We start from the raw sequence: 15,398 nt of genomic DNA on the forward strand, positions 1-15,398 counted from the left end.
ATCCGCCCGTCTCGGCCTCCCAAAGTGCTGGGATTACAGGCTTGAGCCACCGCGCCCGGCCGAAACCCCATTTCTACTAAAAAATACAAAAAACTAGCCGGGCGAGGTGGCGGGCGCCTGTAGTCCCAGCTACTCGGGAGGCTGAGGCAGGAGAATGGCGTAAACCCGGGAGGCAGAGCTTGCAGTGAGCTGAGATCCGGCCACTGCACTCCAGCCTGGGCAACAGAGCAAGACTCTGTCTCAAAAAAAAAAAAAACAAAATTATAAAGGGTTAAAAAGAGTCTATAAAAATCTTAACTTATGGCCAGACATTACAATTGGATAAATATGTCTAAAAGGTTTTATTAAAATTGAGTTTAACATTAATAGCACACTAATAAAAAGGTGAAAGGTAGCTGATCTGGTATAAAATCATACAGGAAGCATTGTCAAATATAAAATGGTGTTTGGCTTTCTGTGGTCTAAAAACTAATGAAAATAGGTGCTAAAGAGAATTCAGAAGGAAATTGGATATTGCCAGACCAGAGAGAAGTGTTATCCAAACCCCTTATGAGAGAAATCTTGCTCCAGCTGTACCGAGGGACCACTGGGGGCCCCAAGCCCTGTGTGGCGCAGTCCTCGGAGTTTATGGGTGCATAGGAATTTACACCCTGGCCAAACGGGTTACAGACAATTGCTCAGTATGTAAGAAAACCAATCAACAGAGGCCGGGCGCGGTGGCTCAAGCCTGTAATCCCAGCACTTTGGGAGGCCGAGACGGGCGGATCACCAGGTCAGGAGATCGAGACCATCCTGGCTGACACGGTGAAACCCCGTCTCTACTAAAAAATACAAAAAAAAACTAGCCGGGCGAGGTGGTGGGCGCCTGTAATCCCAGCTACTCAGGAGGCTGAAGCAGGAGAATGGTGTGAACCCGGGAGGCGGAGCTTGCAGTGAGCTGAGATCCGGCCACTGCACTCCAACCTGGGCGGCAGAGCGAGACTCCGTCTCAAAAAAAAAAAAAAAAAAAAAAAAAAAAAAAAAACCAATCAACAAACTATAAAGGGATTACCCCTTGGGGGAAGCAGTCCAGGCTTAAGGCCATTCCAAAGAATCCAGATTCATTACACAGAGATGCCTCCAATTGGTGGTCTAAAGCATCTATTAGTAATAGCAGATCACCTTACTCATTGGGTAGAAACTACTCCCTTCTCAAGTACAACTGCTAGAAATGTAGTCAAGGCATTAGTTGAAAATCTTATACCCAGGTTTAGACTAACAGAAAGCATTGATTCAGATAATAGGACTCATTTCACTGTACATGTCATGAAGAAATTAGCCCAGGTACTGGAGTAATTTCGTGGGAATATCATACTCCCTGGCACCCACCTTCATCAGGAAGAGTGGAAAGAAAAAAACCAAACTCTAAAAAAAGCCACCTAACCAAATTAGTCTTAGAGACTCGGGTGCCATGGACTAGCTGCCTTCCCATTGCCCTGCTGAGAATCCGAACTGCCCCTGGGAAAGATGTTGGCTTATCCCCTTATGAAGTGCTGTATAGGTTGCCCTGTTTGCCCTCCACTGCTGACATGCCCACAGTCAAAACAAAAGATCAGTTCCTCAGAAATTACACATTGGGTTTATCTTCCACTTTCTCTTCCCTCAGAACTACAGGTCTTTTAGCACAGGTACCACCCCTAGAGTTTCCAGTACACCAACATCAGTATGAGGACCATGTCCTCGTCAAAAGCTGAAGGAAAGGAAAACTCAAACCAGCTTGGGAAGGACCCTACCTAGTGCTTCTCACCACGGAGACCGCAGTTCAAACAGCAGAAAGAGAACTCATCACACCTGGGTCAGAGGAGCACCACCGCTCCCGAATCATGGACAGCTATTCCAGGGCCAACTCCAACCAAGCAAAAGCGAAAGCGAAAACGGGTTTGAACCTCTTACCTTGCATCTCTTTCTTCTCCCCTTCTACTGCTAGTCCTCTCGTTATTAGTGTGACCAGGTCAAGTTCACCCCAAACCACTACTTTTGATGCTTGCCTTCTGATGCCCTGTGAAGATGTGTCAAACCAGAGGCAACTCTCCACTTCAGAAAAGCATCTTTATCCTTCTTCCTAGCACTCCTCAGACTGGAAATCTGTTAACTGAGATCAGTTAGTTTGGGCGGGCGTTGACGAAGAGTCCAGTATGAACTGGGAATCTTGTCCTCCTAGAGCAGAGCTTCTCTGCTGAAATGCGTCCAACGCGCTATAAAAGACCAAAGAGCAAGGATGGACGGCCCCAACTAGTACTTGATGTTTCTTAAAACCATATATTCATTTTACTGAAGAAGTCTCCCCTCCCCATTGTTAGCTGAGCCAATGTAATCCAGCACAGATTACCACCTCTGCGCCCCAGAGTTCTTCCCCTTCATTGGCCGTTTCTGTGGTGTAGGAGAAGTCTCAGGGAAGGACCCCATAGGATCTTTTGAAATGCGCTTCATTGCCTCCTCACATCCTACACCTCCTTCTCCCTCTCCTAAATTCTCTGCTAACCAAACCTTCTCTCGTTATATACCCAATGATAAAACCTAAGTAGATGTTGTAGAGGTTAAAGATTTAAAACAAACTATAGCAATTGAAACAGGGTATCTGGACGCAAATGCTTGGCTGGAGTGGATTAAATATTCTGTTGGCAAGCTAAACAAAAGCAACTGTTATGCTTGTGCAACAGTCAGGCTAGATACCCAAATTGTCCCCTTTCCACTTGGGTGGTCCTCTCACAACCGGGCGTGAGCTGTACAGTAGCTCTCTTCCAGAACCCCACAGCCCGAGGCGGTGAGCCATGCAAGACTCTTTCATTGCTGTTCCCTGAGGTCAAGAGGCCTGTGGGCAGCCCCCGAGGGCCATCTGGCCTCCAGCCCCTGATATTAACTTCACCTCCTGCCTTTCACGGCAGAGGGAAAAGTTAGCATTCCCTGGAGACTTTAGGGGGTGCAGCGAAACCAAGACTCTTCAAGAGCTTGCCAACCAGTCTGCCCTTGTTCATCCCCGAGCAGGTGTATGGCAGTACCGCGGGGGATACTGCTGGGTACTCTGCAAGTCATTAGAGCAGCACTTATGCTCTAGTCCAGCTGGCCATCCCTTTCACCCTAGCATTCCGTCAACACGATCAAAAAGAAATCATGAAAGAAGTGCCCCACATGGGTCCTTTGACCCTCATGTTTTATATAAATGCTATTGGAGTTCCATGAGGAGAACCAGATGAATTTAAAGCCCGAGCTCAAATAGCTGCAGGATTTAAGTCAATATTTTCATGGGTGACAATTAATAAAAACGAAGACTGGATAAATTACATCTATGATAATCAGCAGTGGTTTATTAATTACACCAGGGATACTGTCAAAGGGACAGCAGAACACTTGGGGCCCACTGGCCAGATGGCCTGGGAAAACAGAATGGCCCTAGATATGATAGTAGCCGAAAAAGGCGGTGTTTGTGTTACGATAAAACTCAGTGTTGTACCTTTATCCCAAACAACACTGCCCCCACTGGGAGCATAACGAGGGCCTTACGAAGACTCACCGCTTTATCCAATGAACTAGCTAAAATGCTGGAGTCGATAACCCTTTATCAGGGTGGTTAGAAAGGTGGTTTGGTAAATGGAAAGAACTCACAGCCTCAATTCTCACTTCTCTTGCAGCTGTAATAGGTATACTCATTCTTGTTGGGTGCTGTGTCATACCGTGCATCCATGGGCTGGTACAAAGACTTATAGATGCAGCACTTACTAAAACCTCCCATAGCTCTCCTCCATCTTATTCAGATCAGCCTTTTCTTTTAAATCACAGAGTCGAGCAGCAAAGCCAAGACACGTTTAAAAAGTTTGAAGAGGAAATAATATGAAAATTGAAAGGAGGGAAATTGTAGGATAGAATAAATTCCTCTTCAAAGGTTTCAGCCTGTAAATTGTTAAGTACAATGAGTTCTGAGATCCTCTCCAAGAACCAATGAATCCGTATGTTACACTCCCGTTCTTTGTTCTTTAAAGTTTAACTTTCTTGTTCTTTATGTCTCCTTGTCCCTAGTTTCAGTAAACAACCTCCTCCTAGCCTCTATCACCTGCTCTGACCTTAGTCACCCTTGGTCACCTGCTCTGTTCTTAGTCATCCTGAGCCACCTGTTCCATAACTGCTCGTACCCCTGCTCTCTTTAAAAGAGCCAATCAGAATTAGCTTAGACTGTGCAGCCCAACCCTAGCCAATATCGGAATGACACAGCAGTAGGGGCTACCTGTGTCAGGGATAAGAACCCCTTCCCCTCCCCTGTTTAGGTGTGCTCTCACCATTGCTCCATCCGCAAGATGCACCCTTCTATAGAAGAAAAGTTGCCTTGCTGAGAAAATTTATGTTCGAGCAAAAGAAAATTTATTTCTTTTGCGGCACCAAATATTTATTTCTAACAGCCAGGCTGGTCTCGAACTCCTGACCTCAGGTGACCCACCTGCCTCGGCTCGGCCTCTCAAAGTGCTGGGATTACAGGTGTGAGCCACCAGGTCCAGCCTAACTTTCTTAATTAACTGAAACCTGTCTCCAGATTTTCTGGGTTCACACTCTATTACCCCAGGTCACACTGACTGGCTTAAGAACAAGCAAAATGACTAATCTTCTCTATTGTTTGACATATAAACTGGGCAGCTCTTCCCAAGAAATCATGAACCTTTATGACAAAGTATACCTGAGGATGCCAGTACTTCCCTGCTCCATCCAGAGCCTACACAAAGAAAAGTAGCAGAAACGAAAGAGACAAAAAAGGAGAAACAAGAGGGGAAAAAAAGAGTTCGGACAGTATCATTTGAACATCTAGATCCAGCCATATGATTTACCTTCAGGCATTTGGTTACATGAATCAATAGATTCTTTTTTGTTTTGTTGGTTTAAGCTGGGTTTCTAACATATGCTACCAAGGGCCCCAAGGATGCACTTCTCATTCCTGTTTCTGAGCCTTTGTTCCAGTTGCTGCCTTTCACCTGCCAAATGCTATTCACTTTTCAAAACTAGTTTCAATAAGGCCTCTATGGAGCATTCCCAAATTACTCCCACTATCACTTATTTTTATTTTTGACACAGCCTCTTGCTCTGCTGCCCAGGCAAGGGTGCAGTGGCGTCATCTCGGCTCACTGCAACCTCTGCCTCCCAGGTTCAAGCAATTCTCCTGTCTCCATAACCTGAGTAGCTGGGATTACAAGCATACGCCACCAGGCCTGGCTAATTTTTCTATTTTTAGTAGAGACGGGGTTTCACCATATTGGCCAGGCTGGTCTCAAACTCCTGACCTCAAGTGATCCACCTGCCTCGGCCTCCCAAAGTGCTGGGATTACAGGCGTGAGCCACTGCGCCTAGCCATTTATTTTTATTCTTATAAGGGAGGAGAACACCCCTAATATTGTCTTATGCCAAATTTCTGCCTCTAAAGAAAGAAGGAGTAAAAACTAAAAGGCAGAAATGAAATCCACAGGCAGACAGCCCGGCCGGCGCCCTGGGCCTGGTTAAAGATCGACCCCTGATCTAACCGGTTATGTTATCTACAGATTCCAGACATTGTATGGACAAGCGTTGTGAAAGTCCCTGTCCTGTCCTGTTCTGTTCTGATCACCGGTGCATGCAGCCCCCAGTCACGTACCCCCTGCTTGCTCAATCAATCACGACCCTCTCACGCGGACCCCCTTAGAGTTGTGAGCCCTTAAAAGGGATAGGAATTGCTCACTCGGGGAGCTCGGTTGTTGGAGATGTGAGTGTGAGTCTTGCCAAAGCTCCTGGCCAAATAAAGCCCTTCCTTCTTTTTTTTTTTTTTTTTTTCTTTTTTTGAGATGGAGTCTTGCTCTGTCACCCAAGTTGGAGTGCAGTGGCACAATCTCGGCTCACTGCAAGCTCCGCCTCCTGGGTTCAAGCAATTCTCCTACCTCAGCCTCCCGAGTAGTTGGGACTACAGGCTCCCACCACCTCGCCCAGCTAATTTTTTGTAATTTTAGTAGAGATGGGGTTTCACTGTGTTAGCCAGGATGGTCTCGACCTCCTGACCTTATGATCCACCCGCCTCAGCCTCACAAAGTCCTGGGATTATAGTTGTGAGCCAGCATGCCCAGCCAGCCCCTCCTTCTTTAACTCGGTGTCTGAGGGGTTTTTTCTGCGGCTTGTCCTGCTACACTTATACTCTACTAAAGAGTCTGTGTAACCACAAGTGGTAGCATATTTTACATAGCTCTTTATGTTAATCTGAACCCACAATCTAGACGAAGACAGTCATTCCTCTTATTAAACACATTCCGCACCACTCCACCTTTGTCTTTGATTCACTATTTCCTCTTCCTTCACATCTCCACAGCACCAGCCCTTGAAATTCAGTCTATATCCCAGCTTCTCCAGAAAGTTCTTGATCTCTGGACTCTTAGTTAGATATATTCACCATACTCAGAATCCTACAGTATTTCATCTGATCTCTTCAATAACAAACATTTTTTTCTTTCCTGCCAAACTAAATTATTACACTTTAAAGGTAGGGTTTGTATCTTATTCATTTACATGCCATTTTCTCCTGCACAGCTACTGTATGCATTTGCACTACTATACAATATTTGTTGAATGAATATAATTTAGAACAAATACTTTGGAAGCCACAGTGCAGACCTAGAACTGGGTTAGGCACTATCGGCAATAAAAGTCTTGTCATAAAACATGGTCCTTTCCCAGAAATGCAACTGTCTTATGTTCCCGACGTCAATGTCTTCTGTGACCAAATACACTGTAAATTCAGTGAGACTAGATCTACCTCATATACCTCTTTTTGGTCATGACAGTACCTAAGTTATGCTCAGGATAAAAACTATGCTGACTTGCACTAAGGTGAAAATTTTCCTAGCCAACAACATTTACTGTGCACCAATGATAAAGGCTTTAGTGTTGAGATCATGATAATTCATTCTAATACAATGAACACTGCAGTTGTTTTTAGAAGAAATTATATTTTAGGGGCCCGGCGCAGTGGCTCATGCCTGTAATCCCAGCACTTTGGGAGGCCAGGGTGGACAGATCACTTAAGGCCAGGAGTTCTAGACCAGCCTGGCCAACACAGCAAAATACCAACTCTCATGAAAAAGAAAAAAAACAAAAATTAGCCAGGTGTGGCGGCACATGCCTGTAATCCCAGGTACTCAGGTGGCTGAGGCAGGAAAATCACTTAAATCTGGGAGGCCGAGATTGAATGAGCCAAGATCACACCACTGCACTCCAGTCTGGGCAACAGAGTGAGACTCTGTCTCAAAAAAATAAAATAAAATAGCAGGGCACGGTGGCTCACGCCTGTAATCCCAGCACTTTGGGAGGCTGAGGTAGGCGGATCACCTAAGGTCAAGAGTTCCAGACCAGCCTGACCAAAACCCGTCTCTACCAAAAATACAAAAAAATTAGCCAGGCATGGTGGTGTGCGCCTATAAGGCTGACGCAGGAGAATCACTTGAACCCAGGAGGCAGAGGTTGCGGTGAGCTGAGATTGCGCCATTGCACTCCAGCCTGGGCGACAAGAGCATAACTCCATCTCAAAAATAAATAAATAAAATAAAATAAAAAGAAAATAATGTATATTTCAAGTCAAAGTAATCTTGGTATCTTTTAAAAAATTAAACATGGTGACTTTCACACATTAAATATTACACATACATAAAAAGTTAGTCTAAATATGTTTTAAGACACATGTGTCATTTCCAAAATATTTTTAATATTAACTTGAAACAACACAAGACAAACAGAAAACCAACCTCAGGGCCTGAATGTATAGTCAGGAAACTTTCCACAGCAGTCAAAGTACCTAAAAGAGCAGGAGAATGGTAAAAAGCAAAATAAAATCTAAATTATTTAGGACAAGTAATAATAAACAATGCCTATTCACTTAGAGACTAGCTTTTCTTTTTTTTTTTTTTTTTTTTTTTTTTTTGAGGCGGAGTCTCGCTCTGTCGCCCAGGCTGGAGTGCAGTGGCGCGATCTCGGCTCACTGCAAGCTCCGCCTCCCGGGTTCCCGCCATTCTCCTGCCTCAGCCTCCCGAGTAGCTGGGACTACAGGCGCCCGCCACCGCGCCCGGCTAATTTTTTTGTATTTTTAGTGGAGACGGGGTTTCATTGTGTTAGCCAGGATGGTCTCGATCTCCTGACCTTGTGATCCGCCCGTCTCGGCCTCCCAAAGTGCTGGGATTACAGGCTTGAGCCACCGTGCCCGGCCGAGACTAGCTTTTCTAAGCCTACAGCTGACATAGAAAATCTGTACAGATAACAGTTTTATTATGTTTTTGTACACAGACTTAAGAAGTAGTTATGGCCAGGTAAACCATCAGAAAGACTAGACTAGCATAAACTCTATTCGCTAGTACTGACAAAATCTTTTCTAGTATTTAAAAACTGATGACAGTAAGAATCACCCCCAATAAGGCAACAATTGAGCTCACTCGAATCCTGGTGGCACAGGCCTATAATCCCAGCGTTTCGGCTCGAATGCTGGTGGCACAGGCCTATAATCCCAGCATTTTGGGAGGTCAAGGCAGGAGGTCACTTTCTTTCTTTCTTTCTCTTTTTTTTTTTTTTTGAGACGGAGTCTGTCACCCAGGCTGAAGTGCAGTGCAGTGGCGCGATCTCGGCTCACTGCAAACTCTGCCTCCTGGGTTCAAGCGATTCTCCTGCCTCAGCCCCCTGAGTAGCTGGGATTACATTTTTAGTAGAGACAGGGTTTCACCATATTGGCCAGGCTGGTCTCGATTTCCGGAACTTGTGATCTGCCCACCTCGGCCTCCCAAAGTGCTGGGATTTCTGGCCCCCATCTTTTTTAGAAAAATTAGCCAGCTGCAGTGGCATGTATCTGTAGTCCTAGGGACTACTACTACCATACTAGGGAGGCTGGGGTAAGAGGACTGCTTGAGCCCAGGAGTTCAAGGCTGCAGTGAGCTTTGATCGCGCCACTGCACTCCAGCCTAGCCTAGGCAACAGAACAAGAGCTTGTCAAAAAAAAAAAGAAAGAAGAAGAAAGAAGTTAGATCCATGGGAATTATTCTGCTTTAAAATATGACAGCTTTCAAGAGGCTTATTAACAATGGGTTACAATGAATGTACACAAAAACTATCAAAACACCCTTTGTGATAGCTTATAAAACACTAAGACTACTAAAATGAAACAAAAATAAGTATAAAATAAAAATTGGAAACCAAGCCAGGAAAAAGCAGACATCAAGTATATTAACCATGAAGACTAATATGCAGGCATAGTGGTTAAGCATTTAATTAATTATTGAGTTTCTCAAGAACAATGAGGCAAAAGAAAAATATAATGGCTGGCTAATTCTCAAAATCTGATAAATGAAATATATTCATTCCTTAAGTGACAATGTTCCTGCTTTTAATTCTAAAAGAAAATTAAAACATGGGGCCTTACAAAGTTGACACCAAGCAAAATAATAAATAACCACATAATCAACAAAGCTGTTACAGCAGAAGAGAACTATAGCCAGGTAAACGTTATTAGTCTGGCCACAGACAAAAATAAAAAACAGATCATTCAAATATAACTCACTAGAGGCGATTCCAATGGTTACTAAAAGAATGTGGCCTGGGTATGTGGCTCTGTGATCTAACCCCATCCACAGAACACCTAAAGCGTAATCTAATAAAAGTGGACCACCTGCATCAACGATCAGCTGGCTGACTTCTAGCGTTCAGTATCCGAAAAAAATGTTTACACAAACCTTAAACTAATATTTCTCCCTTACGAAGGAAAAAGTCTTATTCAAATAAAAGCAGAGAACCTCCTCAAGAAACAGGATTATCATGAAGAAAACTAAACTTCACAGACTTTAAAGAATTATTTTAATAAATGGAGACATATTAGGTCTAAGGATTGGAACACTGAATATTTTGAAGATGTTCAATTCACATTTCCCTTTTTAATTGGAATGGTTCTAGTGTTTAACTATTCATTACGTATGATACAGGCTACTGCCTTCTGACATTCATTCATTCATTCGTTTATTTGAGACGGAGTCTTGCTCTGTCGCCCAGGTTGGAGTGCAGTGGGGTCATCTCGGCTCACTGCAACCTCCGCCTCCCGGGTTCAAGCGATTCTCCTGCCTCAGCCTCCCGAGTAGCTGGGACTATAGGCGCCTGCCACCACGTCCTGCTAATTTTTTTTTTTTGCATTTTTAGTAGAGACAGTATTTCACCATGTTGGCCAGGCTGGTGATCCAACCGCCTTGGCCTCCCAAAGTGCTGGGATTACAGGCGTGAGCCACCATGCCCAGCCCTGAAATTTATTATGTAAGAAACTATTCTATTCCTAAAAATGTAAAATCACTAAATGGTGTGAATTCTCAATTTTCAAATCATTTTTTGAGATGGGCACATAGCTGCTCACCTCTGATATGATTATATAACTTCCTAATGCTAAACCTTGGTCTCAATATATTGTTCTTCTAAAATGCCACTGGATGAGCTGGGCATGGTGTCTCACGTCTGTAAATCCCAGCACTCTGCCAGGCCAAGGTGGGAGGATCACCTGAGGCCAGGAGTTCAAGACTAGCTTGGGCAACATAGTGAGACCCCATCTCTACAAAAATTTTATAAAATTAGTTGGGTATGGTGGCATAAGCCTGCAGTCCTAGCTACTTAGGAGGTTGTGGAGGGAGCACTGCCTGAGTCCAGGCGTTTGTTACAGTGAGCTATGGCACAGCAAGATCCTGTCTCTTAAAAAACTTTTTAAATGACACTGGATTTATTAAAATTTTATATAGTATTTTCTTTTTACTTCTAATTTCACAAGCAAGCAAGATCTGCAGTTTGTGTGTGTGTGTGCTATCTTTGTTGGACTTTGGTCTCACAGTTATGCTTTTTAATATACGCTGGAACATTTTCCAATTTTTTAAGTCTAGAACACTTTATATGGCACCGAAGTTACCTGTTTCAGGTTTGTTTTTTGTTTTGTTGTTGTTGTTTTGTTTTTTGCTTTTTTTCTAAGAGACAAGGTGTCACTCTGTAACCCAGGCTAGAGTGCAGTGGTGCAATCACAGCTTACTATAGCCTCAAACTCCTGGGCTCAAGTGATCCTCCTACCTTAGCCTCCTGAGGAGCTAGGACTGATTATGGGTGTGTACCACCACATCTGGCTAATTTTTTATTTTATTTTTTAGAGACGAGTCTTGCTATGTTGCCCAGGCTGGTCCTGAACTCTTCGCCTCGAGAGATCCTGCTGCCTCAACCTCCCGAGTAGCTAAGACTTGGGAGCAAGCCACCACAGCCTGCTCAGGGAATTTTCTAAACCAGACACTCTTAAATATGTAAAACATTAGTAACTTCAAATGTTTTATTGTAATATTCATTATTTTATCCATTATTAAATAACTGTCTCCAATTCTGTGTTCAATACTTTCTAGCTTTGATGGTTAAAAATTTAAAACCTTTTTAAACTATAATATACAAATTATGCTTTAAAATGTGCTGATTCCTAAACAAAGCAAGCTTGAATTTATAATGGTTGCCAAAGGTGTTTTCCAGAAATTTGACAGCTCAAACCAAACTATACTGAGACAATAATATATCACTGTAAAATACAGTATTATCCATGTCTCAACAATAGTCTCAATAGCATTTTATTAAAAGTGCAGCTATATTAAAAACAAAACGTGTGTTTTAATATTACCCATTTATGGCTATGTTTCTTTTTTCAACTAGATTTTAGTTCACCACAGTTACAAACATGAAGCCCTTGCACCGTACTGTTAAGTTCCATGATTGCTTATTGATCAATAATTACCATTCATTTTATTTCTGGTATATATCACTCCCAGATCTGCCGGAATGGAGTCAAAGCCACTGCTTCCAATGATATAAACCCCTTTGTCTGCAGCTTTCTCATGATACTTCAATTGCATTAGTTCCAGAAACTAAAAAATCCAGGATAAGAATTTTAATTAGAGTTATGCAGAAAGACATAGACCAGTATTAAATAATTTATCTTTAAAAACAAAGCAATCAAACTTTGAAAATGCTAACCAGTGTGGCTCTGCAGCAAAATATTAACTGTCAAAATATTTTTTCACTTATTCAGCAAATACAGCACCTACTGTGTACCAGATGGCATGGAAGATATGCTCACCTGACTTTATGACACTTAGTATTTTTAGAATGACTTTTAAATATAAAAGTAATGCCTATTATAAAAAATTAAATAAAACATAAAAAATAGAAAGTAAAAAAAAATTACCCCAAACGGCATTACCCAGATGAACACTGTCACAGACACAGAGCTCTGCCCACGCACAGACAGAGAGCGGGAAAGGAGATGACGGCAGAGGGCACAGGGGAATAACGTCCGCTCTGCTCTTCCGCCTGTTTTTAGAAATTACTTTTTAAAAACAATGTAAGATTTACAGAAAAATGGAATAGGAGAGAGTTCCCAAGTACCCTGCAGCCCAGTTTTCTCTATTTTTAACATCTTTTACATGAACGGTTGTTACAATTAATGAACCAATACTGACATATGATTTAATTTGCTAAAGTTCACAGTTCATTCTGATTCCCTCAGTTTTTACTGAACCCCTTTTTCTGCTCCAGGATCCCATCCAGGATTACAGTCGGTTGTTATGTCTCCTTCGGCTTCTTTTGGCTGCGACAGTTTCTCACACTTTCCTTGTCTCTGATAACCTTGATGGTTTTGAGGAGTACTGGTCAGGCATTTTGTAGAGTTCCCCTCTACTGGAATTTGTCTCATGTTTTTCTCATTATTAAACTGGGGTTATGGGTTTTGGAAAGAGACCACAGGGGTAAAGTGCTATTCATTTCATATCATATCATATCATATATCATATCATATCCTATCAGGACTACGCACTGTCAACATGATTTACCAGGGTTCGTCAGGTTTCTCCACTGTCAATTTATGCTCCCTCTTCCAGAGGGTGACACACATACACAATCACACCTGTTCAGGCACATACACAGACACAAACACACACCACATACACACACACTCATTCATGCACATACACAAACACGAACACAATCACACACACATTTGCTCATGCACACACAAACACACGTTAACAGTCACACTAACACAGTTACACTCACACATACACACAAACACATTAACACAGTCACACACACAGCTGCTTGCACATCAATGTGGAGAAGTTACATAAATTATGTGGAATTCTTCCACACAGAAGATTTGTCTCTTCTCATCCCCTGCCCTTTTTGTTTTGTTTTGTTTTGAGACGGAGTCTCGCACTGTTGCCCAGGCTGGAGTGCAGTGGCATGATCTCGGCTCACTGCAACCTCCACCTCCCAGGTTCAAGCGATTCTGCTGCCTCAGCTTCCCGAGTAGCTGGGATTATAGGCATCTGCCACCACACCCTGCTAATTTTGTATTTTTAGTGGAGACAGGGTTTCTCCGTGTTGGTCAGGCTGGTCTCAAACTCCTGACCTCAGGTGATCCACCTGCTTCGGCCTCCCAAAGTGCTGAGATTACATCCCCTGCCCATTTTAAAAATAAATTGTCTTTATTATTGACTTGTAAAAATTCTTTATATATTCTGGGTTTTTTTTTTTGTTTTTTTGTTTGAGATGGAGTCCCACTCTGTTGCCAGGCTGGAGTGCAGTGGCATGATCTTGGCTCACTGCAACCTCTGCCTCCCAGGTTGAAGTGATTCTCTTGCCTCAGCCTCCCGAGTAGCTGGGACTACAGGCGTGCGTCACCATGCCCAGATAATTTTTGTATTTTTAGTAGAGATGGGGTTTCACCATGCTGGCCAGGATGGTCTCGATCTCTTGACCTCGTGGTCTGCCCGCCTCGGCCTCCCAAAGCACTGGGATTACAGGCGTAAGCCACCTAGTCCGGCCCTCTGGTTCTTTATTAGGTTTCTTGTTGTTGTTTTGAGACAGGATCTCACTCCGTTGCCCAGGCTGGAGTGCAGTGGCTCAATCTTGGCTCACTGCAGCCTCCACCTCCCGGGTTCAAGTGATTCTCATGCCTCAGCCTTCTGAGTAGCTGGGATTGCAGACATGCACCACCACACCTGGCTGAGTTTTGTACTTTTAGTAGAGAAGGGGTTTCGCCATGTGGCCAGGCTGGCCTCAAACTCTTGATCCACCCACTTTGGCTTCCCAGAGTGCTGGGATTACAGGCATAAGCCAACGTGCCCAACCCCTTATTAGGTTTTGATATTATGGCTGGGCACAGTGGCTCATACCTGTAATCCCAGCATTCTAGGAGGCCGATGTGGGTGGATCACTTGAGGCCAGGAGTTCGAGACCAGCCTGGCCAACAAGGTAAAACCCTGTCTACTAAAAATACAAAAATTAGTCAGGTGTAGTGGTGTGCACCTGTACCCCCAGCTACTCAGGAGGGTGAGGCGGGAGAATCGCTTGAACCCAGGTGGCAGAGGTTACAGTAAGCCAAGATCGTACTACTGCACTCCAGCCTGGGCGACAGAGAGAGACCTGTATCAAAAAAAAAAAAAAAAAACCCAAGAGATTTGATATTACTTTTATGATAGTTTATAGATGACTTAAAAGGTTTTCACCATGCTCTGGGTTATTTTAAATAACACGGGAATTGTTTTTTGTTTTTGTTTTGTGTTTTTGAAGACAGGGTCTCACTACGTTGCCCAGGCTGGAGTACAGTGGCGTGATCATAGCTCACTGCAGTCTTGACCTCCCAGGCTCCAGTGATCTTCCTGTCTCAGTCTCCTGAGTAGGTGGGACCACAGGTGTGTGCCACCAACTCCTGGCTAATTTTTTAACTCATGGGCTCAAGTCATCCTCCCAAAGTGCTCCCAAAGTGCTGGGATAACAGGCGTGCGCCCCCTCACCTGGCCTTTTTCAAAGTGCTGGGATAACAGGCGTGCGCCCCCTCACCTGGCCTTTTTCAAAGTGCTGGGATAACAGGTGTGCGCCCCCTCACCTGGCTTTTTTTTTTTTTAGTTTCCTCCTCCTTCTTGAATCAATTTTGGTAATTTACACTTTCTCAGTATTTTCCAGTATTTTACCAATTGATAAACTGCAAATACATATTAGTATCATATTGGCACACTGATGATGATAACCAGTAGTTACTACAGAGACACATGATGTTACCATTTTAAAGGCTGAAGAAGAGCTTAATGCCTGTTAACACATAACTTCCTGTGGTCAGGCAAACCTCAATTGAAGACCTAGTTCTTCTACTTACTAGATGCATTACTGAGCCAGTTATTTAAGCTTCCTCAGCTTTAATTTCCTCATCTATAAAAAATGGAGGAAGATAACTACTCTATACGTATTTTTTAAAAAGTTACATAAAACACTTAGCACAATGTTGGGCATATGGTAAGCATTCAATAAATGTGAACATTTAAAATCTTTAG

At 43.3% G+C, this 15,398-nt stretch overlaps 1 protein-coding gene across 6 annotated transcripts in view; it reads right to left on the reverse strand.

The window, feature by feature from the left end:
- Positions 1 to 15,398, reverse strand: part of SCCPDH (saccharopine dehydrogenase (putative)) — a 55,259-nt gene that overhangs the window by 21,244 nt on the left and 18,617 nt on the right. For 4 of the 6 annotated variants that reach the window (XM_074031425.1, XM_045390810.2, XM_045390809.2 and 1 more), the window contains 2 exons: positions 11,807 to 11,936; positions 7,779 to 7,828 (listed from right to left, as the gene is read on the reverse strand). The exons of the other annotated variants lie outside the window; for them this stretch is intronic. In XM_074031425.1, coding sequence (XP_073887526.1) covers positions 7,779 to 7,828; positions 11,807 to 11,936 — 180 coding nt within the window. The remainder of the gene's footprint in view (positions 1 to 7,778; positions 7,829 to 11,806; positions 11,937 to 15,398) is intronic. 6 annotated transcript variants of the gene reach the window in all.

The sequence above is a fragment of the Macaca fascicularis genome, chromosome 1, assembly GCF_037993035.2.
Source record: "Macaca fascicularis isolate 582-1 chromosome 1, T2T-MFA8v1.1".
In the NCBI taxonomy this organism is placed as follows: Eukaryota; Metazoa; Chordata; class Mammalia; order Primates; family Cercopithecidae; genus Macaca; species Macaca fascicularis.